The sequence below is a fragment of the Gracilinanus agilis genome, chromosome 4, assembly GCF_016433145.1.
Source record: "Gracilinanus agilis isolate LMUSP501 chromosome 4, AgileGrace, whole genome shotgun sequence".
Classification (NCBI taxonomy): domain Eukaryota; kingdom Metazoa; phylum Chordata; class Mammalia; order Didelphimorphia; family Didelphidae; genus Gracilinanus; species Gracilinanus agilis.
Window position 1 is genome coordinate 143,753,389 of NC_058133.1, and position 27,831 is coordinate 143,781,219.

The window sequence follows — 27,831 nt, forward strand, 5'->3', positions numbered from 1 at the left end:
TGTCATATATGACCTCCAGGGCCCCTTACTCCATAGTACATATCATGCTAAAGGGTAATATAGACATTTCTCTAGAAAGGGATTTTGGAATCAGAGCTGAAAAATTCTAAATAATAATAAATGATTATAGAGGGAAAAGCTCCTTCATTTACTGAATCCTTATTTCTTCACTTCTTCCTTTCTAGTTTTTAAGAGCTCCAGGAGACTAGACATATAGCCATTTAAAGAACTATTTGGTATTTAGAGAACTATTTGGTAGTAATAGGAAGAGACTGAAGAAGTAGTAATGTGATGTGTGAGGCACTGCAGGAAGCATGGATTACAAAATGAAAATACTTAAGAAACAGAGCCTTGGATATGTTGGCCTAACCAAAGCTTTCCCACCAAAGTTATACTTAGAGTGTCTCAGATTTCAGTGTATATCTAGTTTTGCCTTAAGGATTACCACCTTCCAACCCATCAGGGATAACAGTTCATCTATGGGAAGTTTCCTTCTTTTCTCCAGGTAAAAGACCTCTTTGCCTCCGATACAAACTATAGGTGTGACCTTGGGCAAATAACTTAAACTCCTTATAGCCTCAGTTTTCTCATCTATAAAACAAAAAAGTTGAACTAGATGACCTTTGAGGTCCTTTTCAGCCTAAGGATCTATCATCCTTTTCTGTTGGGAGGTCATTTTTACCTATAATTTGACTAAGGGTATATGCAGAGAGCCCAAGGCAAGTTACTAAAGTGTGGAAATGCCCTGAACTCAATGGAGAATGTGGCCTCACTAAATCTCCAACATTTTGATCTTGAAAGTCAAGCAGTTGTAATTTAGTTTTATATAGCACATTAAGATCAGCCTCACCAGTGCTTAGCACAGTACTAGGTACACAGTAGGTACTTAATAAATGAGGATTGATTTACTGACTGACTTATAAGAACCTGGTAAAACAGTGTAAGGATTATTTCTCCATTTCATACAAATTGAAAACTGAAGCTTTGTGAGGTTAAAAGCCCTAGGCCATTGTCAAATAGGTAGCAGTGTTGGAATATAGATTTTAATCTAGTCCTCATGATTTCAATTCAATGCAGCATTTCATACTGCTGCTATTATGTATCTTCCCAATCCTAATAAATAAATGTTTGATGAAATGAATACTGTTGTATTTCCTAAAATCTAAAAAGCCAATAGGGGCTTAAGAAATCCCTTCTGAAAGCAAAATATGTAGGAATGACCTTAAATAAATGATCCCCCACAAGGTGTTAGAAATCCATATGATGTATTTCCAGAGGCTCTCAGGTTCTATCCATCTCATACAAAGAGACATTCAGATTCAGAAACAATAATAAAAGAGATGAAATCTTCCCAGGACACATAACTAATTTATTATTCTGCAACATTATCTCTATTATTTATTTAAAAACCCTTACCAATACAATGTATTGCTTCCAAGGCAGAAGAGTGGTAAGGGCTAGACAATGGGGGTTAAGTGACTTGTCCAGGGTCACACAACTAGGAAGTATTTGAAATCACATTTGAACCCAGGACCTCCTGTTGCTAGGCCTGGTTCTCAACCACTGAGCTACCCACCTGCCCCCTTCATCATCTCCATTTTTAAATGCCCGTGGAATAATATGGAATGAATCTCTTAAATTTTTTCATAAAACTGAAAGCCCTGTTGCACTTGAGACAAACTTTCTCTGCTACCACTACCAAACAGAACCAGTCACCTTGATTGTAAATGGAATTTTCATGTGCAAATAATGCATCTAAGAATATGAAGGTAGTGACAAAGCCAAGTTGTAAGAAGTAAATCCAGAGTGTAAACCAACTTATTATCCTTAATTTATCCATTTGAACTACCTATTGTGGTAGGCAAATATTGCATTGACCCAATTTAAAGGACTAACAGGAATCACCATGCTTCTTAGACTGGAGAAGCCTGCTTTTCAGGGATTATCCATTCTTTTTAGAACTATAAAAGAATGGAAGTAGTTCCAGAAATGCAAGCTTACCTCATAAACACTAAAACTACTCTTGCCCTAATTAATCAAAAATTTATCTGTGGAAGAGAACCTTCTTTTTGGTTTGCCCTTTTTGTTTGAAGAACCTACCTTGATGACAGATTCAGAGCAGATAGTGAGCAACTGGTGAAAATGTTTGTTATAAATCATGACATTGATGTCTCGATCATGACTATGCGGTATCTGTTTCGTGTCTTGTATCATCCGAGTCAAAGGATACATGTCAATGACACTAGATCCTATTAGAGAAAAAAGAGGAGGAAAAGATAAATATTTAATTAAATAAACATTTTAAGCACCTATGATATTTAAGGCATTCAAAAAGAAAATATAATAGAATTCCTGTCTTCAAGAAGCTCATACCTTAATAGTGAAGGATGAATATATATTCAAACAACCATGAGGCAAGGTATAATGTGAGAAGCACAGAGGGAAAGTTCAAACAAAATGCCAGCTAATGATATCAAGGAAGCCTCTAAAGAGACTACTATCATCCAGGGGGTTTATATGAGGAAAAACACAAAGACAGCAGGGGAAGGAACAAGAATGTGAATTAACAAATAGTTTAGTTTGATTGTAATGGAGAAATTATATATATATAATATAATAAAAGGGAGGAACATTTTAAAGCAGGTCAGATAGGGAGAAATAGATTATAGAAGGATTTCAGGATACAAATTTTATATTTTATTTTTGAACAATGGAGAACAATAAGGTTTTAAGTAAAGTTACATTGATCCCATTGATGAGGAAGAATGAATATTGAAAGAGGAAGCATGAATATTGAAGATAAATGGAGAGAGTAGAAATTAGAGATAGCAAGGTGATTTAGGAATCTATTACAAGAGTACAAAGAAAGGGACAAAGAGTTTGGGTGATAGTAGAGAGAGATAAAAGAATGGATTAGGTGGAAGAGATATTAGGGAGGAAGAATCTAAAGTATTTGATATCTGATAAGATGTTAATATTGAGGAAGAGGACAAATCAAAGATGCCTGGGATTTTAAGCCTAGTGTTTTAAAGAAATAAGTAAATATTTGAATCTTTTGGTTGAAAGGAGGGATAAAGGTGAGGTAGGTATTAGGAGGAGGAATGAATGGGGATGGCTGAATGTAGGGAAGGAAAGAATGAGGTGGTGTATTTGATCAGTAAGGGAATAGGTGGGGTATTCAGGAGGGGCAGCTTAAAACAGGCTAGAGGCTAAGGCTAGAGACAGAGGACACTGGGGGAGATAGGCTGAACCCTTCAAGGCAGGAAAGGTATCCCTATGGACACAAAGGAGTTGGGCCAGTCAGAAGTGTTGAAATCTGCCTTGAGGGCTTTCTCTTGTTAGTTTCTAAAGTCCCTTGAGGGAAGAGTCAAAGGGGCTCCTCCCTGCCAGTGAAACTGATGGCAGGAAGTCTCGGGTAAGGACTTCCTGCCAAGATGGATGCCCCCAGTTCCCTAAGAAATAAAGAGAAAATAATTCCTTCCCTCTTCAACCCTTGCTTAAATTTTCAACACAATGATTCACCAAAGGGTTTGAGTAGGTAACAAAGGGGGTTTATTAATTTTAGGGTTGATCAGAAAGGAGAGAGGGGTTTAGGGTTTTGTAATAGCCACTAGGGAGAAACTGAAGCTGGGGGAAGGGTCAGGAGAGGGTTAGACTGAGGGACAGCCTGCTCTCCCAGTCTGAAGATTTGGCTGCCTTAAAGTAAAGTATATACTAGATCAATAAAATAAGGGATAGATTGATTCAAAGATGTCCTACTTGCCTACAGAAAAATAAACCCACAAAGTCTAATCACCAAAACCAAAACCAAAACCACCCTTCCTCCCAGAGCCCAAAGGGAAAATCAGGTAAGATAATAGGGGTATAATATGGAGAAGGTCAGGGAAAGGTCTAGAGAAATCAGCTAAGTTCAAATTGCCAGAGACAAAAAGCACAGGCCAAAGTAAAGCCAAAAGCCAAAAGCAGAGCCTCAGTTGGACCTTTCGCTCTCTTCAAGCCTCAGGTTCCAACTGACTTTCTCTGAAGGTTCCAATGTTTAACTGCCAGGGCAGTTTATAGTTGACTCCTTGCCAGAGCAAAAGCCTCTGTTGCATCCTTGCTACTAGTTAACTGGAAGATGAAGCCATTAACAGAGATGGGAAGTTACGAGGTGGGGAAAATTTTGAATATAAGATATTGAGTATTTCACATTTGCATTTGGGATGTCAGTGGGCAATCTTGATGGAGGTAGTAGGCACTTGGAACTGGAGTTCTAGAGAGAGAGATCAGAGATGACAGTGTTTACATGGAAGTTGTCCATAAAGTGCTGATAATTGAAGCCCTAGGAACTTGCTTGGGGAGCTAGTATAGCATGCCAAAAAACAGAATCTTGAGGGACACCTTTACTTAGGGTGTCAGTGGCTGAATGAGAAAAGGCATAGTCAGAGTAGGAAAAGAACCAGAGGGAAATTGTGACATGAAACCACATTGGATTGTGTGTTAAATAGCCAATCAGTGGGATTATTATTATTATTATTATTATTATTCCTTTAATAAAGAAATGAGGGCGGCAGCTGGGTAGCTCAGTGGATTGAGAGTCAGGTCTAGAGACAGGAGGTCCTAGGTTCAAATTCAGCCTCAGACACTTCCCGGCTGTGTGACCCTGGGCAAGCCATTTGACCCCCATTGCCCATCCTTACCACTCTTCCACCAAGGAGTCAATACACAGAAGTTAAGGGTTAAAAAAAAAAAGAAATGAGGTTTAAATGGAGTTGTTACTTTTAAGAAATTTCTGACAAATGAGGTAAACATGGTTTAAACAGAGAAAAACGGTCTATTTTGGCCCCATTGATTTTTCAGAGACTAGCCATTTGGCCTCATTGATTTTTCCTTGCTCCCTGAATCCTGTTTGCTTTTTTTTCCCTTTTCTAGTATTATGTTGCCTACTTTGTACTTCCCCATGTTTTTGCAAGGTATAAATGGTATCTGTCAACTCTGCTGGATAAAAACTTTCATATTTGGTGATTGGAATTAGTGTTTATAAAAGTCTTCCTTAAAGAACTCTTAAAATGATCTTACTAAATATAGCTAATCATGATGATTCTAAAGAAACGGTACATCATAAAGCATTATGCCAATATTAAATAAAATTCATTTCTAAATTAGCACAGTGAATTAGGTTAGATTATCCATTTGGAAACTGACTAAGTGTTTGGCTTGTCGTCAAGTCATGCAATGAGCTACAGAAACAGGGATACAAACTTACAAACAAGTCATTTTTTTGTTTCCATATTCAAACTACCTGTGCAGCTAATTAAACATGTAACTTTGGACAAGTCACTTAGCCAGGCAACTAGATTTAGAGTCAGAGGACCTGGGTCAGTCCCAGCTTTGTTTCTTACTTAAGAATAGTGCTTTGCAAATCTCAAAGCATAATTGTTGATGTTGTTACTAAACTATGCTCAAAACTGCATTTTTCTGCAAACCAAAATAAAAATTGTATAAATTCTAGCAGAATGTTATACAGAGAAAGTAGCCTTTTTTTCTTACTCCCTCCTTCCAGATATTCTGCTGCCTGAGAACCTAGCTACTGTGATGATAAATGATCCTGAAATGCATAGCTAGGTGGTTACAGATGCAGACCAGCACAACAAGAAAGAAAATGGCTAGGGCATATAGTGAAGATCTGGTTTAAAATTTAACAAGATTATCCTGGAACTGAATTTTGTTTCAAGGGGTGAAAAATAATCTATTTTTATCCCTGATATTATTAGGTGAAAGTGGTTGATCACTATACCTCAACAAAGATCTCATTAAAAATTCAGAGAAGACAGAAATGAGAAAGACATCCTCTGCCACGAGCAAAGTAAAAGTGGTACCTCAGAAAAAGGCAATGACTTCAATGACTTCTCTGCTAGTGGCCTATAACTGGTGGTTAAAAGGCAAAAATACTTGGGAAATGCACTGAATGGTTAGACTTCATGTAGGAAGAATTCCCAACATTACTGCTGATTAACCATTAAAGCCCAAATTTATTAATAATGTCTAGTGTTTTTAAGTAGGAACCCTTCATCTTCCTTGAGTATCGCTTTAGTTTCTTCAATGCCAACTTCAAAAGACTGAGGCAAAAATGTCTATTTGTATTAGCTATAGGACTTTAGTATCAAGTGCAAAGGAAGGAAAAATGGTCCATTGCCAGCCCTGAGTAGACATAAAGAAGGTGCTGAAGTGACTTGTTGAGCAAAAAGCCTGTTAGCTCAGCTTGCCTGTGCAGCTGTTAGGAGAGGGGCCTCATTACTCCCTCTTCAGAAAGAGGAAGTAGAACTGGCTGTGTGGATAGCATGAATGCTGCTTTTATGCGTCAGCAGGATCCATGCCACTCCTCTATTACACTCAGTCCAGGCTTTCTATGAATATCCCAGTGGCATTTTCAAAGAGAAACAATTCTTTTCACCATCCCACCACCACCACCAACGTATTAGCCCATTCCTTGTCTGTAGAAGGGGATGAGGGAATAGAAAACTGGGTCAAATATCATCAAGTTAAAACTAATGAATAAAGCTAATATTAACCCCCTTTCTCCCGTTTTTCTCCATATGTAATATGTAAATAATCATGTAAAATAGGTTTTTTAAAAAGTGAAAAGGGCCTCATCATCAGCTTACTGAATGCACTGACCTGTGACAAGCACGCCATGGTTGTAATCAAATATCATGGCATAGATCTGCATGTCCCCCGGTCCTCCTTGACTGTCGTGGAAAACTTGTAACAGTGAAAGAGTTTGTATGTCCCATACTCTAAAAACCTAGGGGAAGAAATGCATAGAATTCAACATAGTCATATTATGTGACTTTTCTTACCTCAGGGAATATATGAGGCTATTTTCAGAGACAAATAGAATCTTAAAAATCTTGCAGCAAAAACAGTTAAAATGATGATCCATAAATATGTCAAACTCCAATTTAAATCCTACTTATATTATTAATCATTGTCAGGGGGGAGGAACAGAAATGATTAAAGATATGGTATATCAGGATATAATAATATAAATTATATTATGGATATTATATTATAGCATGTATAATGTTTTATATATATACAAGAGCCACAGCAATGGAATTTTTATATCAATTCCATTCAACAAGCATTTTGTAGACAGATAGACAAACTGATAGATAGACAGACAGATAGACATGAGAAAATATGCTTGGAGCTAAATATATAAAAATAGATATGACACATGTAACCTATCTCTCAAGAAGCTTACATTGTGATGGAGAAAAAAACACAACATTTTATTGGTGTGATGGATGGATTTTTAAGCCAGGAAATGAGGATTCAAATCCCATTTCTATGTGGCCTCAAGCAAGTCACTTACCTTCTCAGGGCATGAAGTTTTGTAAGTAATTATAAAATGAAGGGATTGGATCACTCAAAGAGCTTTTATTAAGTACCTGCTATACTGGGCAGTCTTCTAGGCACTGGGGAGCAATGAGCTAGAAGGGACCTTAGAGGTAATTTTCTCCAACTCCCTATTTTTGCAGATGAACAAAGTGAGGAAATGATAAAGATAGAAATGAATTAGCCCTTGCCCTCAAGGAACTTGCATTTGCCCTCTATGTTATTTTCTTGATAATGTAAGGGAAATTTGGGTGGAGCAGGCACTGACTGCTGTAGGATCAGGAAAAGTTCTTATAGGGAATAATATTTGATCTCAGCTCTGAAAAGAAGCAACTGATTCTCAGAAGTGGAGAGGAGGAGGACTGGAACAGGTTATCAATCATTAAAAAGGCAAAGAGATAGGAGATGGAATGACATGTGGGAGAAACAGCAAGAAGACCAGTTTGATTCTATTATAGAGTGTATCAAGCAGAGTAATATTAAAGAAAGGCCATGAAAAATTTTAAGTAACAGAGGAATTTGTATTTGATTCTAGAAACAACAGGGAGCTATTGTAGTTTACTAAGTAGGAGACTGATGCCAATCAATCAACAATCATTTATTAAGCATTCACTATGTGCCAGGCACTATGCTAAGCACTGGGGATAAAAAAAAAATTTTTTTAAATCAAATCTCTTCTCTCAAGTTGCCCATAGTCTAATGGAGGAAACAATATGCAAACACCTATGTACATGCAAAAATATTCAGGATAAATTGGAGATAATCAACAGAAGGCAAGCAAGAATTATAACTGAATAATATTCTCCTAAGGAAACATCTTATTCTAGGTTGGTGCTTATATGAAGAGAAATAATTATGATGTGATATAGATAATTTTTTTAAAAACTCAAGAAGAAACGTTCATATATATAGTGGTAAATGAGTTGGTCTTTAATGGAAGGGCAGGATTTCAACAGCCAGAGACAGGGTGGAATAAAGAATCTATTCAAAGCATGGATGGCATTGTAAAAAAAAGTATGGATTTGCAAGAATCCAGGATGAGAATGAGGAATGAAGAATAGTCCAATTTGTTTGAAATTTAGAAAATGAGATGAGGCTGGATATGTAGGTTGTATAATAGAAAGAGGACTGATGAAGGTTGGGTACTATACTCTTCCATTGTGTGGCAAGATGTAATTTGGAAACTGAAATAATAAGTATTTGTTTAATAGTTGCTATGTGCTAATAATCTAACTGAGTCAGCTGTTTTCTCTTTGCACTGAGGAAAGGATTTAAATGTCAAAATGGAAGAATTCAGATTAGATATTAGGAAGTACTTGCTAATTATATGAGTTAAGACATGGTGACATCTTACTGATCATTTGAGGGAATATTTTCTCCATATTTTAAAGGTGTTTCTATACAACATTGTTTCTGCAAGTATCTCTTGGGATTGAAAGGAAGAATCGAAGGAAGGAATTTATGCTAACCCTAAAATAGAACTTAAATAATCAATCAGCAAAAAGAAAACTCATAATTAGTTCATTAACTAGGGCATAGTTTGTACTTTTATTGTTAAGTACTTGCTTAAATTTCAGGTACCTTAATTTATCACTGTCATGTTGCTTATTAAGAAGAGAATGAGCTTACATTTAATAAATGTGAATTATAATAGCTCGGGTAGTGTATTTCCTTTCAATGATCCTATATTTCCTGCCTTGCTCAGAATTTTTATATCAGTTGTCCTCAAGGCACAGAGTCATACGTAAGGTAACAAATTACCCTTGTCAATAAAGCTATAAATAAAGTTCTGGGCAATATTTTTTCTCAAGAAGTTGTATCTTATCTAGGGACACTACTAAAACCTTGGATTTATGTAGTAATTTTCCACATGTATAATTTTGTTGAATGATGTTGCTTTTGGCACATCCATTTATCTATCTATCTATCTATCTATCTATCTATCTATCTATCTATCTATCTATCTATCTATCTATCTATCTGTTTTTAAAANTCTATCTATCTATCTATCTATCTATCTATCTATCTATCTATCTATCTGTTTGTTTTTAAAACCCTTAACTTCAGTCTTGGAGTCAATACTGTGTATTGGTTCAAAGGCAGAAGAGTGGTGACAGTTAGGCAATGGGGGTTAAGTGACTTGCCCAGGGTCACACAGCTGAGAAGTGTCTGAGGCCAGATTTGAACCTAGGACCTGCTGTCTCTAGGCTTGGCTCTCAATCCACTGAGCTACCCAGCTGCCCCAGTGGATGACATTCATTTAAATAATATTGTTTTTTTAAATTTTTGGATTACATTCATTTGCCCATGTATGACTAAGGAAGGCAGGCTGTGCAAGTAGGTATTCTAGTCAGCTACCTAAATGGTATAACTTTAGGAGCCTTTAATAGTCAGTCATTCAACTGTGTCCACTATGTTGTTGTGCTAAACAGTAAAAGCCTGAAAAGGATTCTTCTGCTGTCTTCAAATGCTTCCTCTGGCTCACTGATGAAGACACTAATCAACTCAGGATTAGACAACTTCAGGGCGTAGTCAATTGCTATTGTTACTGAGTTAAAGGAACTCTTTGGTGTAAGCAAAAGAGTATTGACTGGGCTATACTCATCCCAAGGGGGGAAAATGTTTTCTCTTCCTCCTCACTTTCCTGGTAGAGTAAGAGAAGAATGAAATAAAACAATGTAAATGCGGTAGATATAAGAAAAGCTTCCATACCTGGATTCAGAGGACTCGGTTCAAGTTCACTTCTGCCACTTACTACCTATGTGACCTTGGGCAAGTAACTTAACTTTCCTGGCCTCAGTTTTTTCATCTGTTTACAATTCATTGTGGGCCAGTTCCAATGCCCACTAGATAATTTCCAAGTTCTCTTCTGGCTGCAAGCTATGACATAACAAATGGGATTAAGATGGGGCCAGAGAAGGTTTTGAGGATGTTGAACAAGGAAGAAAAGGATAAAAAAGACTCCAAAGAGAGGATTGGGTTGGGGGAAACAGATTAACAAGGAAATAAATTTCAGAAAATATCCTTTCAAGGTCCCCATAAAAGCATCCCTAGGATCTATAATGGTCAATATTAAAAAAATTATTCATTTTTTAAAAAATTCCAGCTATATAATAAAGCTATTTTAAAAAATGAACTTTTATTGATTTTAAAACTTGAACTAGCAAAACTACTTTAGATTAACAGAGGTCATTCCTTTTTTAATACATTGTGAAAGAAATAGCCCAGCATGGAACTGGCTTAGTATTGATGATGAATTGAAAACTAAAGCCATTAATCATATCTGCATAAAAGACAAGGACAAAGGTTCCCTTACCAGGCCTGTGGTGAGGAGTGAATAATAAACAGCAAATAATGTAGTGCACATGGTGAAACAGTAACATGTGCTTTAATTCAACTGCTTCCTGTCATTTTTTCCCTTAGCAACTTTACAAATATTTAATTACATATGTAAATTCATGAAATAGTCATTGGGTACACTGTTAGATAGAATACAAAGTGCATGAACAAGGCCTGATTTTTACCCTTCTAGGAATATGTGGTCAAATTATTGGGTCTTAGCTGTTGCTCAAATATGGTCAGATGTAATTGAGATGTAGTACTGCCCAGGTACACAAATTAAGTCAACAAAAGGAAAAGTATAATTATCTAAAAGGGGAAGGGGAAGGGGAAGGGGAAAGGGAAGGGAATATACATTTATTTTTATTTTTAAAAAACCCTTACCTTCCATCTTAGAATCAGTACTATGGGGGAAGCTAGGTGGCCCCTTACCACTCTTCTGCCTTGGAACCAATATACAGTATTGATTCCAAGATGGAAGGTAAGGGTTTAAAAAAAAAAAAGAAGCAATACTATGTATTGGTTTCAAGGCAGAAGAATGGTGAAGACTAGGCAATGAGAGTTAAGTGAAGTTAGATTTGAACCCAGGACTTCCCATCTCTAAGCCTGGTTCTCAATCCACTAAGCCACCTAATTGTCCTTAAGAATAACCATTATGTGACACCTATTATTTGCCAGGTGCTGTGCTAAGTGCATTATAAATATTTTCACATTCAGGCCACACACAAACCTGTAAGGTAGGCACTATTAATTTGATTTTACTCTTGAGAAAACTGAGGCAAATAAAGGTTGCTTTAAGGTTTGATAAGCACTTTATAAATATCATCTCATTTTATATCCTGATAACAACCCTGGATTTAAATTTGTGTCTTTCTTACCCTAAGTCCAGTTGTCTATACTTTTTGCCATTGAGCTAACAAAAGCCTGAGGTATAGGTATACTAGTGCTAGTACTGTAGAACACATACTCCATGAAAAAAGGTGAAAGCTCAGCTATCAGTGTCCAACAGACCAGGGGGAGAATCCAGTGTTGTGTGTGATGGGATGAGACTGATGGCCAGGAAGTGATATGGAAACCTAGTAGCAGAGCATATGTGGAATACAGGTGGGTACATATCAAGGCCAGGAATAAAGTGAGCTGAAGTAAATATGGCTGGTCTCTAGCTCAATATGATCTGATTTATTGGTTTACTGATTTTCTGAATGAATTAAATTAAGCATGTGCTTGTTAAATTCTTTTATTCAGACAATAATTTTCTGGAATAACATGGGATACCATTTTTACTAAGGCAGGATACTGTTGAAGTATAGCTGACTGGCAAATTAAATTCCAAGTTAATATTATATATTGATGAATTTTCAAACAGTACATAGTACCCATCTAAGTTGCAAAATGAGTAAATGACTTAATGATTAATGATCTCCAGATTTCTTTATTTTGACTGGTAGAACAAAACCTGATTTAGGTTTCCACAAATAAAATTGTTTGTTTGTGTGTGTGTGTGTGTGTGTGTGTGTGTGTGTGTGTGTTTGTATTTGTATTAACCATGATTTCTTCAACTAGGTTGTAAGCTGTAGGCAGATATGTTATACTTTGTCTATACTACCATCGTTGCTACAGCTATTATTGGCATAAAATGAAAATCCAATAAATTCTTCATTAACTGATTCATGTTTAACACAACAGAAAGGGAGGATCATCAACACTGAAACCTGAAACATGATCAGTCTAGACCAGTGATGGGCAAACTTTTTAAAGAGGGGGCCAAAGGAAAGGAAATGTTCATCTGTCAGTCTGTTTCTAAGGCAATTTTTTCGAAGTTTCATTGTATTGTATCCTACTCATTGTATTCGTCAGATTAGGAATAATGTCTCGAGGCTGGATAGAAACATTTCAGGGGGCCACATTAGCCCACCAGCTGTAGTTTGCCCATCACTGGTCTAAACCTATTGTTTCCATAGGGAACTACATTTATTGGGGGGAAAATTGGAAGGAGGAAGTTTAATATAGTGGGGTGCTCAAGTGGGTAGATACCATAAGTCTGGCTACCTCCTCAAACTCTCCAATGCAACATGTTCAACCACCAGACTTAAAAGAATTCTTCTTTCTCACCATCTCCCTAATTGTCTAAGGAAATCAGGCTAATGCTTAGCTAGCTCCCCTGAATGAATTATCTACCTGTAGCTGTGCCCATGGACAGAGAATATTAGAAATCTTAAAGGAGATTTTATTGAGCCAGAAGCAGCCACATTTATTCCAGCTCCCCTTATCCATGACTTTGTCAGGTAAGCCACCTGTGTTCCATACATGTTCTAGAACTAGACCACCATATCACTTCCCCGCCATTATTCTGTGTAAAGGGAATTTCATCCTCTCCTCCTCCTGGACTGTTGACCTACATCCCACATCCCATTTTTGCGTGGTGACGCTATGTGAATGAACATGAATGCACAGGCATACATGTGGGGACAGAGAATAAAGGAGTGTGGGCATGACCCATGAGGTCTCTATTCCCCAGAATGGCAGCATGAGAGGCTGGCTGATAGCCACGTGGGTAGAGCAATCACATGGTCAGACTTAGGTTAGAAAATAGGCTTTAAACTTCTACCTATTTGCTTTCTTTATTTAAAATGATTATTAATAAACTCTATGGAAAATAAGAACCTTGAGTTATTAATTTAAATCTAACATTATGGTAACCATGAAGGGATTTGAACCCTCAATTGGCTCCCCTATCCCTGAGATTGAAGATAAAATCAGACCAGAGAATCATACTTCCCTTTTACCTCAGAATCTAGACCCTTCTTCTCTTATAGTATGGCAGTTTTCTATAGTCTTGGCTGCTGTTGGGTAAGTGCTATATTGCTGCAATTATCCTACAGGCTTGTGGGACATTAATCACTTTAATTGGGCCTTGCTGGTGATTCAGGGACCTGTTATGGGTTTATTTTTTTTTATTCATAATTTTATACCCATAAGATTTTTATATTTTATTTTTTATCGAGAATTTAATTTTTGCTTTTTTATTTGTTTTTTTTTGGGGGGGGGTTGGTTTTCTTTTGACAATTGATTCATATACCTCATAACTCAGTCATGTATCCCAAGGTGATTGTGGTGCTGGTCAATACCCTCTTCACGGGAGATTGTATAATTATCCTAAAATCCAAGGTTTGAAATCTTTTGGAGAATTTTTAGGAAAAGAAACTTGCCAACACCCTAAATCAAGAAAGTGGATCTTTTTGGAGGAGGTGCCATAAGGATGTCAGCAGAAACCACACATTACATCAAAAGATCCAGAATGAACTTTGGTATATAATGAACAGAACTGAAGGGGGTTGAACATACTTATTCTCAATGTAAATTCTTATGTCAAAGGGAAATGCCCCCTAATTAGCATTTTTTTCCTCTTTTATTTCCCTCTCATCCCTGAATTGTTGTAATTTCCCTTTTGTAAAGTACAATATATTATGTACCTCTAGTCAGAAGAATCTTTAGAGGTATAAGATGGTTATGTTAAATGATTCACTGGGGAGACTAGGCATGTAATTTTGGGAGATTTCAATATGCTCATTTCCCAGTAGAATCACAGGGGGGATTGTGTAAAGGGAATTTCATCTCCTCCACATCTTGTGCTGTTGACCTAAATCCCACATCCCATTTTTTGCATAGCGGTGCTGTGTGAATGATCATGAAAGCACTGGCATATGTGTAGGGACAGAGAATAAAAGGGTGTGGGTATAACCTGAAGGGTCTTTATTCCCTGGAATAGCAACATGAGAGGCTGGCTGATAGCCACGTGGGTAGAGCAATCACGTGGTCAGATTTAGATTAGAAAATTGGCTTTAAACTTCTACCTATTTGCTTTCTTTATTTCAAGTGATTATTAATAAACTCCATGGAAAATAAGAAACCTGGAGTTATTAATTTAAATCTAACAATCCTCATTCATCTCCTACAAGAACCTTAGAATCTTCCCCTGGGATTGTGATAGGTGAACTTTTCACCTTATCTTGTTCTAGGCTTCTATGTCATAGGCCCATCTAAATCATGCTATTGCAATAGTTTTTCACCCTCTTCTAGCTCTTCCTTTGTGTATTGTCTTTCCACATTAGAAATTTAAGCTCTTTGAGGGAAGGGACTACTATCTTGTTTGATATTTATATCCCCTCAGATAGTTAGGTGTCACAGTAGATAGAATGCCAGATACGGAGTCAGGAAGACTTGAGTTCAAATCCATCCTTAGACATTTACTAGCCATGTGACATGGGACAAGTTACTTAACCCTGATGGAGTCATTTCCTTATCTATAAAATGAGCTAGAGAAGGAAATGACAAACCACTCCAGTATCTTTGCCAGGAAAACTCCAAATGAAGTTACAAAGACACAACTGAATTGATAGAACAACAAAAAAATCTCAGCATTTAGCATAGTACCTGGCACTCTGTAATTGTTTAATAGATGTTCTATCCATTTATTCATTGAATTGTAGCCAAACTAGGTGCCCCTGGAGACTATAGAAAGAGCACTGGATAAATAGTGAGGAGATGTAGTCTTTAGTGAGTGCTCTATCATTAATTGTTCAGGTTGCCTTGGGCAAGACATTTAATATTTTTGCCTTTCAGTATACTCATCTGCAAAATGGGGATAACAGTACTTTTTCTACCTCACATTGTTATAAGAATCAAATGAGATAATGTCTCTGGGAATGTTTGAAGACTAATAGGCCTTATGCAGATTTAGTATAGGCAAAGCACCTTAATACTAGTTAAGATGAAAAACTTCCCCTAGACTTAGTCACACCCCATTCCATAGGGAAAATTGGGCTTATTATTATGATTAGGGCAGCAGGTATAGGATCTTTTAATTTTCCTTTTCCCTTTGTCATCTGAGGGATTAGGTAAGATAAATTATCCATCATGAAGGCTTACATGGTGTTGATAGTTTGAAACAAAGACTACAGGCGTAGGAAAGAGAAAAGGAAAAAAGAACAGGAGTGTAGTAGTATCTGAAGAGACACAGGGAGAACTATGGAGAGTTTGTCTCCATCATGGTTGGGGTGATTGGATAATTGTTCATTTTTGCTCTGCCAGAGTAACTTTTGGACTGTGAATCTGAATGAATAACCATATAAAACTGGAGAAAGAGAAAAAAGCCACCTAATCTTGGTCTGTGATTGGTAGAGGGTGGCAGGCGGAGACTTGATCTGTAAGGGGACCTCATTCCCCAAAGCCTTCATATTTAGCAGTTACTATAGAATATATCTTTGGGATTAATTATTTGAGTTGAGTATAAACCCTTGAGAGAAAAACCTTTCTCTTTTGTTTCCCCCAGTGCCTATCATAGCACCTGACATATAGTAGGGACATAAGTGTTTGTTGGTGAATTAATTGAATAGGATAGCACATTTTGAAGAGTTGTATATGGAAGAAAACATCATGAGGAGCTCCACTCCCTAATTCTTGACTTGAATCAGACTTAAATTCTATTTCAGCAGAAAATCATTTAAGTTGTCAGGGGTATGTGTGAGTCTCAGTAGCACTGAAAAGTGACTTACAAAGTAATATGATTTGGGGCAGCTAGGTGGGTGAGTGGATACAGAGCCGGCCTGGACAAGGGAGTTCCTGGGTTTTAAATCTGACCTCAGATGCTGCCTAGCTACATGACCCTGGGCATGTCATTTAATCCCCATTGCCTAGCCTTTACTGCTCTTCTGCCCTGGAACTGATATTTAGTGTTAAATCTAAAATTGAAGGTAAGGGTTTTAAAAAAAAAGGAAGGGAGGGAGGGAGAGAAGGAAGAGAGTAAGGGAAAGAAGAGAGGTGGAGGAAGGAAGGAATGTAGGAATAGTGAGGAAGGAAGGAAAAAGGAAGGTAGAAAGGAAGGAAGGGAGGGAGGAAGAGAGGAAGAAAGAAGGAAGGAAAGAAGATAGGAAGGAAAAAATGATACAACTGTGCACAACGAAAGCAATAGAAGTAGCACAGTAGCAGTAATGACTACCAGCAACATCTGGAACCCTCTGTTAGCTCTTGCCTCATTCCATACCCCATTTGGGACTAGAGTTTATATTCTTCCATTCTATTACCCCATGTTAACAACTTCGGATTTGTGGTGGTAGTACACAGTTTCTTATTCATATTCAGACTTGTGTAAGTCTTCTTCTATTCCAACTTTACAGGTTGAGGCTTTTCATTATTAATTGATTATTAATATTGTGGTTCAGACCAAATTTTCTAAATCTAGCCAGTGACCTGCAATTCACCATAAAAATTATATTACTGTGACGAAAAAAAAATGCCCCTCACACCTAAAGGAATGAAAAGAAAAAATAACGACAAGAAAGGATAATGAACTTTTCAGAAAAGAAGGTTGAAGATGTACAGATTTGGTTAAATGGCATTCATGTTGATTTCCATAGGGTTAGTCTTTTTTCTTTCTCCAAATCCTTGGGCCACCATTGGAAAAGAACAGGTTTTTAAAGTTAGACACAGATAGTAATTTAACACTGATAATCATTCAAGAAGAATGTCTTGCTTATCAACACCTGAACAATCATAATATTCTCCTTCTGGAGTTAATGTCCCCAAGTACCCAAACCTTTTTGAAAGACAAACTATTCTGTAATGTTGCTATATTAAATTCAAGCAGGATCTAGTGTCATGTGGTGATTTCCCCCCGTCCCCTTTGAGGGCAAAGATTGTTTTCTTTCTGTATTTATATCCTTACCTAACAGGTATCTGGCATTTAGCACGTGGCATGGGTACATAATATTTATTCTTATAACAACAAAATCAACAGCAACAAACCAGAATTTATGTAAAACTTCAAGACTTTCAAAGCACATCATAAATATTATCCCATTTTATCTTCACAGCAACCCTGTGAAGTAAGTGCCTTTATTATTCCCTTTTTTGAGGTGAGGAAACTGAAATAGACAGAGGTTAAGTAACTTGCCCAGGGTCATACAATTAGTAAGTGTCCAAGAATGGATTTGAATTCATTTCTTCCTGACTCCAGGTCCAGTGCTTTCTCTACTATATTGCCTGACTGCTTGATAAGCTGTTTAATGATTATATCGATGTTAACAATTCTTATCTTTTACCATAGTATACACACATTTATTCATGCAAATATAAGGCAGTTTGGCAGGGACACTACTAGCTGAGGAGAGCAGGAAATATTTTATGTAGAAGATGGAATTTGATCTGTGTTTTAAAAGCAACAAGGGATTCTAAGAGGTACTTGCAATGAGAGATGCATTCCACGTGTGAGGAGAGGGAGGCAGTGTAAAGGTATGGATATGGGGGATGGAATGTGAGGAACATCAAGGTAAGAAGTCAGACTGAATGGGCCACAAATTACAGGAAGGGGAAGGATATTACAAATAAAATAAAACTGCAAAATAATGTTATATTAATAGGATAATATTAAACAAAGTAAAATATAAAAGTAATGTATAGCAGTGAGTTCTTCTATACTCTGTACTGGCCAGAGCACTGTGTTTAGTTCTAGTCTCAGCAGGACATTAATGAACTGTGTAGCATATGCAAAAGAGGGTGACCGGGATAGTGAGGGCACCCAAAGCCATGTCATATATAAGAATAGGTTGCTGTGAATTGGAGAAGAGAAGATTTAGGTGAGAAATGATAGCTAATATGGAAGAAAGATTAGACTTATTTTACTTGTTCTTGTAACTAGGACCAACTGGAAGAAGTTATAGATAGGAAGATTTTGAAACCATACGGAAAAATTTCCAGCGGGCTTCTAAGCATAGTGTGTTTCTTTCTGAAGATTTTCAAAACAAGGACTGAAGAACTGATTTTCAGAAAGTTTGAACTTCTCTTGAATTTTCAGGTTGAACTAGATGACTTCTAAGGTTCTTTTGAGGTCTGACTTTCAGCATTATTTCATATTACTCCTTTTCCACCTCACATGCAATCTATGTTCAAGCCAAACTGGACTACTAACTTCCATGAGTTCCACATATTATTTCCCATCTCCATGTATTTGTATATTTTCTGTCCATGCTAAGACTATACTTCTCCTTGTCATCTCCCTTGAAGGTTCTTCATTGAAAGCTTATCTCAATTGTCACCTGACAACAAGAAGCCCTCCTTAACCCTCAGCCATGAATTCTCCCTCTTTTCTAAGTCATTTTGCCTGATATGACCCTTTCATTCTGTACCTTGTATATATCTCCCTCTTGCAATTACTCGAGGTTGGCACTGTTTTGGCCTGTTTTGGCCTGTTTTTATATTTCCAGTTTCTAACAGTGCTTTGCATATACCAAGTGCTTAAATATGTTATTGCTGTTGCCTGTCACTTGTTCCTATCACAGCTAGGTGGCACAGCAGATAGAGTGCCAGGACTAGAGTCAGGAAGATTGGAATTCATATCTGGCTTCAGATACACCTAGTTGTGTGACCTTGGGCAAGTCGCTTAACCCTGATGGCCTCCGTTTCTTCATTTGTAAAATGAACTGAAGAAAGAAATGGAAAACCTTCCAGTGTCTCTGCTAAAAAACCCTAGATGGGATCAAGAAGAGTCAGACACAACTGGAATGACTGAATAACAACAAATTACTTTCCCATGCTGCCCCTGCTCTCATCCCTAATCATTTCAAGATTCATGCTGATGACCTTTCAGGCATCTCAGCCTCATGGTTTCACTGCTTCTTATTGTCCTTGACTATTTATTGCTGTTATCCTTCACATTAGCAAAACAGCAATGTGGTCATGGCTTGGCCTCTTTCAAGATTTTTAATTCACTGCTTTCTTTTCTTTGACTACAATTCTCCTTGTTTGATGTTTTCTTTCTCCCTCTTTTCCTTCCTCCTCCCATGTTATAACTGCTTTTAAATCTATTAAGAAACTTTTTCAGTGGCTCCTCAGTTGTCCTAGGTTTCAGTAATACTGTTATCCTCCTTGGAATCATGGATATCTGGATTCAAATCCAAAGTCTGTCACTTTCTAGCTATAGGACCACTTATACACACATATATGTATATATAATGATAAGACTCTTAACTCATTGTTTCATATGCATGACTTTCCAGCTAAATGGTAAGGTTGTCTGGGGCAGGCCTAATACCCAAACTTCTTTTTTATCTATGGTAAATAATAGAATGTCGTGCCTATTGTCTAAGCTCAATAAATACATGTTGATAAACTGGATAAATTAGGTCTTAATGTAGTTTTAAAAATAATTGTATGAATACTTGAAGAATCTGTGATTTTGATGGGGTATAGAACTTTAATGAGATGGGGTATTTTGTAGACAGAGGGAAGGAGGCAAGAACTAGAATTACAGGAATCTCTGAGGCCCCAATTTACTCTGATCCTCCAGCCACAAGCTGTTTCTCTGGGGGCATGGGAACCCCAGCTAGAGCTGGGCTATGAGGGTGATTCCATGATTCCATAATTCCATGGAACAAGATCTTGTATTTCCATAGAGGATTAACTGTCAGAGCACTGCCCACGTGCAGCTACAAATTGAGTGGGATGTCTTCAAGGGAGCTCAGGTCTATAACCTGGGATTTCTGGGTCCCTCCCTGTAACCTTACTTTTATTTCTGTACAGTGGGGTCTATAACTACTGAAATCTTCCAGCTTTATAGAGCTTCATCCAGACTATTACCCATGATCCTGACCTTCCCTGGAATTTTTTTACCATACTTGACCAGCTTGAGCAATTGTTTTGACATTGCCCTCCCTTTCATACTTTCCCCACTCAAGTTTTTGCCAAACCCATTATGGAAATCCCCAATCCTTATTCATTTGTATTGTCTAATTCCATTGTCCCAGGTTTATTAAATGTTACTGCAGAAAAACGCAGAATTGCAAAAACTTGGCCTACTAAAAATTCATTCACCTTTTTGTTCTTCACCTCTGCTCTGCAATTCTACTGCCTACTGATTCTTCTTCTTAGCTGAGTTCTCTCCAATCTCCTCCCACCCTGCCTATCCCACTTACTTTCTCATTACTGTTCAACACAGGCAGTCTATTCTTATCAGTCCAGTCTCCATTGTTCCTTTCAAAACATTCTCACATTATTCACAGCTGTGCTTTGTTAAGAGTTCTTCCATTTTCCTAGGATGCTATAGATAGGACCATATATCTAGAGCTGGAAAGGACTTCAGAAGCCATCTAATCTGTCCTTCTCATTTTACGGATGATGAAATAGAGTTCCAAAGAGGATAAGTGACTTGCCTAAAATCATATCGGTAACCAGATATCAGAGATGTAGTTTGGACTCAAGTCATCTGATTCCAATGTTAAGACTCTTTCTATTAAACCATGTTGTCTCTCTTTAAAGACAGACATCTGGAGTGGGCTATGCATTCATGCCTTCAGAGGAGATGGCATCCTTCCCTTTGAATGTCCTCCCCCTTCTTCTCTATATGTTCATGTCCATCTCCTCAATTTCTACCTCTTCTCTGAAATATATCTAATGATATTGTATTGAGGTAAGGGGCATAGAGAAGTGTGCCCCATAGTAGAAAAGGACCCAAAACGTGATCTCATTGGCTAATCTACATGAACTCCATGGCTAATGAAGGAAAAGAAACATTCCTCACAAAGTAGCATAACCAAGTAGAGTGAAATTAGGCTGAGAAGCAGAGAAAGATACCTAAGAACTGGCCTACTATCTAAAAGAACTCTGGTGTTGGGTTGTGCAGATATCAGATAGGGGTAAATGAGCACTTGATTGATGATATATTAAAGAGCACTGACTGTGTTGCTATTCTACAAAAATTATTTTGATCTTATAATAATCAATATGATGGATTACAAAAAAATGTAGACTAAGGATCAAGAATGCATCCCAGATTTAGCAGTAGCTAGTTATGAGATTTTGACTAATCACTTTGACTCCCCCAGTTTCTTCATTTTTTAAAATAAGGGGCCATGATTTTGTGATTTTATTTCACATGGAATGAGGATTGGCACCAATGCTAGGTCACTTTGTATTACATCATCTCATCAATATAAATCCATCCATCCGTCTCATTATTGGTTGGAATGGTTAAAAGATTCAGGGAGTTAAGTTTTGTTTAAAGATTACTACTACCCTATACTAAGTCAAAATGGCTATATGATTTAGATATAAAGAATAATATCATAACTAAATTAGGGGAACACAGAATAGGTTACCTGACATCTTTGGAGAAGGGAAGAATTTATGACCAAACAAGAGATAGAGAATAATGTAAGATATGAAATGAATAAATTTGGTTTTATTAAATTAAAAAGCTTTTATACAAACAAAACAAGTGTAACCAAGATTAGAACAGAAACAATAAACTGGGAAAAATTTTTATAACAAATGTCTCTAATAAAGGTCTAAATTCTCAAATTTATAGAGAACTAAGTCAAATGTATAAGAATACAAGCCATTCCCCAATTGACAAATGTGATAATGAGATTTTAAAACTACCTTGTCCTTTCTTAAACTTAATCACAAAAGTGTAAACAATTCCACTTAACTCACATGTTGGGGAGTCTGTGACTCACGTGCACAAAAATGGGTGACAAATCAGAATTGACTGACTGTCTCCTAGGCAGTGCTAAGAAAAACGTCTATTGTGATTGGACTCATAAACTAAGAGGAAGGCATAGGAAGTGATGAAAGAAATGGCCTGGATAAATTAAGAGAACTTCTGGGGCTTGGCCTTTTTTCTTCTTCTTGCTCCTGACTTGGACCTGGAGGAGCTCTGGACCTGGGACCCTGAGGCCTTGGTGAGAATGTTCTTAAATCTTTCCCTTAGAACTACATGTGGTGAGTGAAGAAGGCTAACTACCTTAGCCTCCAGAGGGGCCCTTGATTGGGAGAAGCCCTTGTGACTAAACCCCTTGTTAATTGACTTTTAGGCTCTCTGGCTGAGCCTCTGGAGTCCTGCCAGAGTAAGGCCTGGACTTGAATACGATTCTATTTTGTTGTTAGATCTCTTACTCTACCTATTAGAGAAATGCAAATTAAAACTGCTGACAAACACCTCACACCTATCAGAATGGCTAATATGAAAGTAAAAGAAAGTGATAAATGTTGTAGGGGAAGTAGCAAAATTGGAACACTAATACATTGTTGGTGGGTTGTGAACTGATCCAACAATTCTGGAGGGCAATTCAGAACTATATCCAAAGGACTTTAAAACTGTATATGTCCTTTGATGCAGTAATACCATGACTGGTTTTGTATCCCAAAAAGCTAAAAAAAATGGGAAATGACCTACTTGTACAAAAAATATTTATAGTAGCTCTTTTTGTGGTGGAAAAGAATTTTAAATTGAGAGAATGTCCATTAATTGGAGAATGGCTGAACAAATTGTGACACATATTGGTAACTGAATAATATTGTACTGTAAGAAATTATAAGCAAGATGATTTTGGAAAAAAGCTGTAAAGATCTAACTGATGCAGAGCAAAATAAGCAGAACTGGGAAAATTTTATATACAATAATATCAATACTGGACAATGATTATCTGTGAAAACTTGGCTGCTCTCAGCAATGCAATGATCTGAGATAATCCTGAAAGACTTTTATGATAGGGAATGTTATCCACCTGCAAAGAAAGAACCATTGAGGTTGTCTTTCACATCAGTGTATCTTTGACTTTATTTAGGGGTTTTGGTAATGTATGACTTGGCTCTTACAACAGTGACCACACTATGGAAGTGTGTTTTGCGTGACAATAATTTTTTAAAAAAGATTACTTCCATCCCAGGAATCAGGTACCCAGGCAGAAATGGAACTAGATTTTTTCTATATTCTGCAGAATTGTTGAAAGGACATATGAATACACACATTGGGGAGATATAGAAAAGGAAACCAGATACCACAAGGGGACATCTTTAACAGATCTGCATACCCAAGACAATCAGATGTTCATTGCAATGAACACCTACAAAATCATTTAACTTCTCTGAGCCTTAGTTTCCTGATTTATGAAATGGGTATGCCAAGATTGGCATTATCCACTCTCACAGTGTTTATTGTAGGAAGATGTACTTTGTAAATCTTAAAATGTTATGACAATAATGATTACCTTGGAGAAGCACTCAATGAACTGAGAGGTCTGGATATCATGGAGACAATGGGAAAATGTTCAATTTTTTTTTTATCATATAAAGGAGGCAAAGTAGTGAAGTGGATAGTGAGTGCTAGATTTGGAGCCAGAGAGCTTGGGTTCAAATCCTGGCTCTACTACTCCCTCAGTGTATAACTCTGGGAAAGTCTCTGAATATCTCTGGACCTCCATTTTCTCAATGGTAGTAGAAGGAGTTTGAGCTATTAAATTCCTGAGGACTTTTCTACCTCTAAATCTATGATCTTATGATGCTGCTACCAAGTTTGTGGATCCATGCTGCATAGGAGTTGCCTCAATGGCAGTTGTGTTCTCAAAGGGGCAGTAAAAAGACAAATGGAAAAGAGTAGGGACATTGAAGGAGTTCAGGACTAAGACTTCTAAACTTAGTGAAATGGGAGTTGAAGTTATTTGTTAAGTATATGTCTTTCCCTTACCTTCACCCCTAGCTTACTTCAAGGCTCAGTTCAAGTTGGATGTTACAGAAGGTCTTTCCTAATCAGGTTTGCTATAATCTTATTAACCTAACCACTGATTTCTGAATAATATGTCTTGTATGAGGCACACCCCACTTTCTAGTCAAATGTTTTGTCTTTAAAAAAGAGAAAATCTTAAAAAGAATAGTAACAGCTAACAATCTATTTGCTATTTGTTGTAAATCACCCACTTCCTCCTCTTTAAACAACAGGACAGAATGGGTACAATTGGTGCTTAGGAACCTTGCCAACCATTGTTCCTTTCGATTTTGCTAATGAAACAAAAGTGGGTAAAGTTTTTAGTTCACTCAGTGTTTATTTTCTCAATGATTTTCAATTCCACTTCAGAAACAGCAGCTCTACCACAGCTGTTAGACCATTGAGCATGGTGTGTAGAAATGCAATCAGCCGTTATTTTAACCATCAGAAGAGGAAATACTATTCAACATGTGACAATAACAAAGGAGAATGATGACAACCTATTCCACGAAGTTAAAAAAGTACACAGGATTTCTAGTGAAATATTGAGCACATAGTAAGCAGTAATTATAATTAAGAAATGATTAAACTGCCTTATTCGAAGAAGTTTATTTTTTTTAAAACCCTTTCCTTCCATCTAAGAATCAATACTGTGTGTTGGTTCCAAGGCAGAAGACAAGTAAGATCTAGTCAATGGGGGGTTAAATGACTTGCTTAGGGTCACAAAGCTAGGAATTGTCTGAGACTTAATTTGAACCCAGGACCCTCTCAATTCAATCAGCCATCTAGCTGGCCCCTCTGAAGAAGTTTAGAGAAGTAATGGATTTTTAAAAATTCTTTTTTAGCTTCCCTTTATAGACTTGTTGGGGAAGATGAGAGTTTGAAGAATTTTCTAGTCTATTCCTCAGTCTCTGGGCATAATAACTATGGCAAAAGGATATGCTTGTCCTTTTCTTTAAAATTTCCAGAGAAGGAAGCTCTGAGACTATTTTAAAATTTTTTTTCAATTTGGTTTTTGTTCACTGTAGAAGGGCAGGTAGTGGAGAGGGACATTATAAATGCATGTAAAAATAAATAAGTTTTTGAAAAAAAATAAAGTCATATCTCCAGAGAAGGAAACTCTGGTTTTCTCTGCATAACAAATGTGTCTCATTGTCTCAAACTCTTGTTTTCAGGAATGACTGACTACCCAAAGTCCTAATCCTTCTGTTTCATTTTCTCTAAGCCAGTTCCCTCTTGCCCTGTCCTGAGCAGAATCAGAAAGCAGTAGGTCATTCTCCTACAATAACCCTTCACCTCTGCCAAATCGTGAAGGGAAAAGGAAAATAAATATTCAACACAATTTCAAACAGTGATACCATGATATCTCATTACAAAAACTGGAACTCTCCTGGATCCTGCCAGCTGAGATAAGTGTAGAAGCTACCAAGAGATGACTTACAGTAATATTTATTCTAATGTCATCTCTTCTCAAATGCAAATCCTAAATCTACTTACTCAGTGACTTGCTTTAAAGCTACTAATTTACATAAAATACTGTGATGAAATGACTAACTGAAGTCCCCCCCAAAGTAGAACCATGTTATCTGGTGATTTCCTATCTAACACTTAAAAAAAAATGCTCAGCTAATCACAAGCTCTTCAAAATTACATATGAAAGGAGAAGGCAGTCATCTTTTTTTTTCTATTTCAATCATTCAAACATTGATTAAGCACCTGCTGTATGCCAGGCACTGTGCTAAGTGAAAAGATATGAAAAGAGACAAGACTGTCCTTGCCTTTAAGGAACTTACAATTCATATCCAATGAAGTCAGAATAATATCTCTGCTTTTGATAACACTTGGTGAAAGTACCTTTCTCATTCATAACAATCCAGTGATTAACATTGATTTATAAAGTCCAGGTCATTTGTCCTATAGGATAATCAAGATTCTCTGATTTCAGGTCTGGAGCTTTCACCCTAAACTGTAATGCCTCTCAGTTACTTACTGTCTCTATCAAATAATCCAATAGTGAGATGATTTTAAGGCTGCAAACCTGAATGATGGATAACATCATACCCTCAAAAGAAATAGGAAAATTAGGAGGAACAGATTTACAGGAGAAAATGATTAATTCAGTTTCAGATAAATTGAGTTTAAGAAGCTAACAAGACATTCAAGAGGTGTCCAGGAGTCAACAAAGGATGTGAAATCGGCATTCAGAAGAGAGACTAAGGGTGGATATAGGGATCTGAATAGAGGGGGTGATTGAACTCAGAGAGGCAGATGAGATCTTCATTTGATACAGTTTTGGAGGGAAGGGATGTGGGCCCATGGTGATCTAGGAAATGTGTGTGAAAAGAGAATATCAAGATAGAATTAGGAGAGGGAAGCATAATTGGAGATTAAGGATATAGGAAAAAAGAATATTTCTCGGTGTCAAGACTTGCAGAAAAATTAAAGATGAAGCCTGAGAAAAATAACCTGTTTAGTTAAGAAATTATCATCAGGAGCCTCTGAAAGGGTAATTTCAGCTTCAGTAAAATTGTGAACTGGTACTTAGGGGATTTAGGAGTAAAACAGGTGATGAGGAAGTGAAAGCAATGAATGTAAATTGCTCTTTCTAGGATTTGAGCAGTGAAGAAAATAGATGATTACAGCTGACAAAGGTTTCTGTTTCTGTTTCTTCCTTCCTTCCTTCCTTCCTTCCTTCCTTCCTTCCTTCCTTCCTTCCTTCCTTCCTTCCTTCCTTCTTTCCTTTCTTTCTTTCTTAGAAATGATCATATGTGTAGATCTTGGGGAAAGAGTGATTAGATAAGCAAATATTATATATGAGAGAAAAGATGTTGCTATCTCTATACTGATGATTCACAGATCTATATTTCTTTGCGGAGGTCCTTTCCATCATCACTCACTACCTACCCATTTCAAACTGGATGTCCTGTAGGCATCATAAATTTAAGTCAGTCAATCATAAAACATTTATTAAGTGTTTACACTGTGCTAGGCACTAACTATACAATGAAGAAAAAAACCTATTCTCAAGGAGCTTACATGCTAATGGAGAGAAAATATGCAAATAATTAGGGATGTATAAGATATATGTATTACAAATGGAAAGTAGATAAGCTCAGAGAAAAGGTAAAGCTATATGAGTGGGCAGTGGGGCAGAGAAGTTGAGGAGAGATGTCTGGACCAGAAAAAAACCTCTTATAGAAGCTAGGATTTTGACTGAAACTTGAAGGAAGCCAAGCAGTGGATGTGAAGAAAGAAGCATTGTAGTCATGGGGTTCAGCAAGTAAAAAGGCAAGGAATCAGGAGATGTAATGTTGTGTGCATAAACGAGAAGCTTCTTATACCTAAAACATATTTGCACCCATCCACCCCAGGCTTTGGCCACAGACTCCTTTGACCTAACACTCATTTGTATCTCTTACCCACAATTGGCCACCATCTATGTCCCCTCATGCTTCTAGGACTTTCTGACCCAACCATTCCTGTCCTCTTCCTAAGCATAAGGATTTCCTTCCTTCCTTCCTTCCTTCCTTCCTTCCTTCCTTCCTTCCTTCCTTCCTTCCTTCCTTCCCTCTCCT

The 27,831-nt window shown here is 37.1% G+C and overlaps 1 protein-coding gene across 1 annotated transcript in view; it reads right to left on the reverse strand.

The window, feature by feature from the left end:
• Positions 1-27,831, reverse strand: part of WDR64 (WD repeat domain 64) — a 214,702-nt gene that overhangs the window by 78,731 nt on the left and 108,140 nt on the right. The window contains exons 11-12 of the mRNA XM_044674508.1: positions 6,658-6,784; positions 2,101-2,249 (exon numbers count right to left, since the gene is read on the reverse strand). Of these exons, the coding sequence (XP_044530443.1) occupies positions 2,101-2,249; positions 6,658-6,784 (276 nt within the window). The remainder of the gene's footprint in view (positions 1-2,100; positions 2,250-6,657; positions 6,785-27,831) is intronic.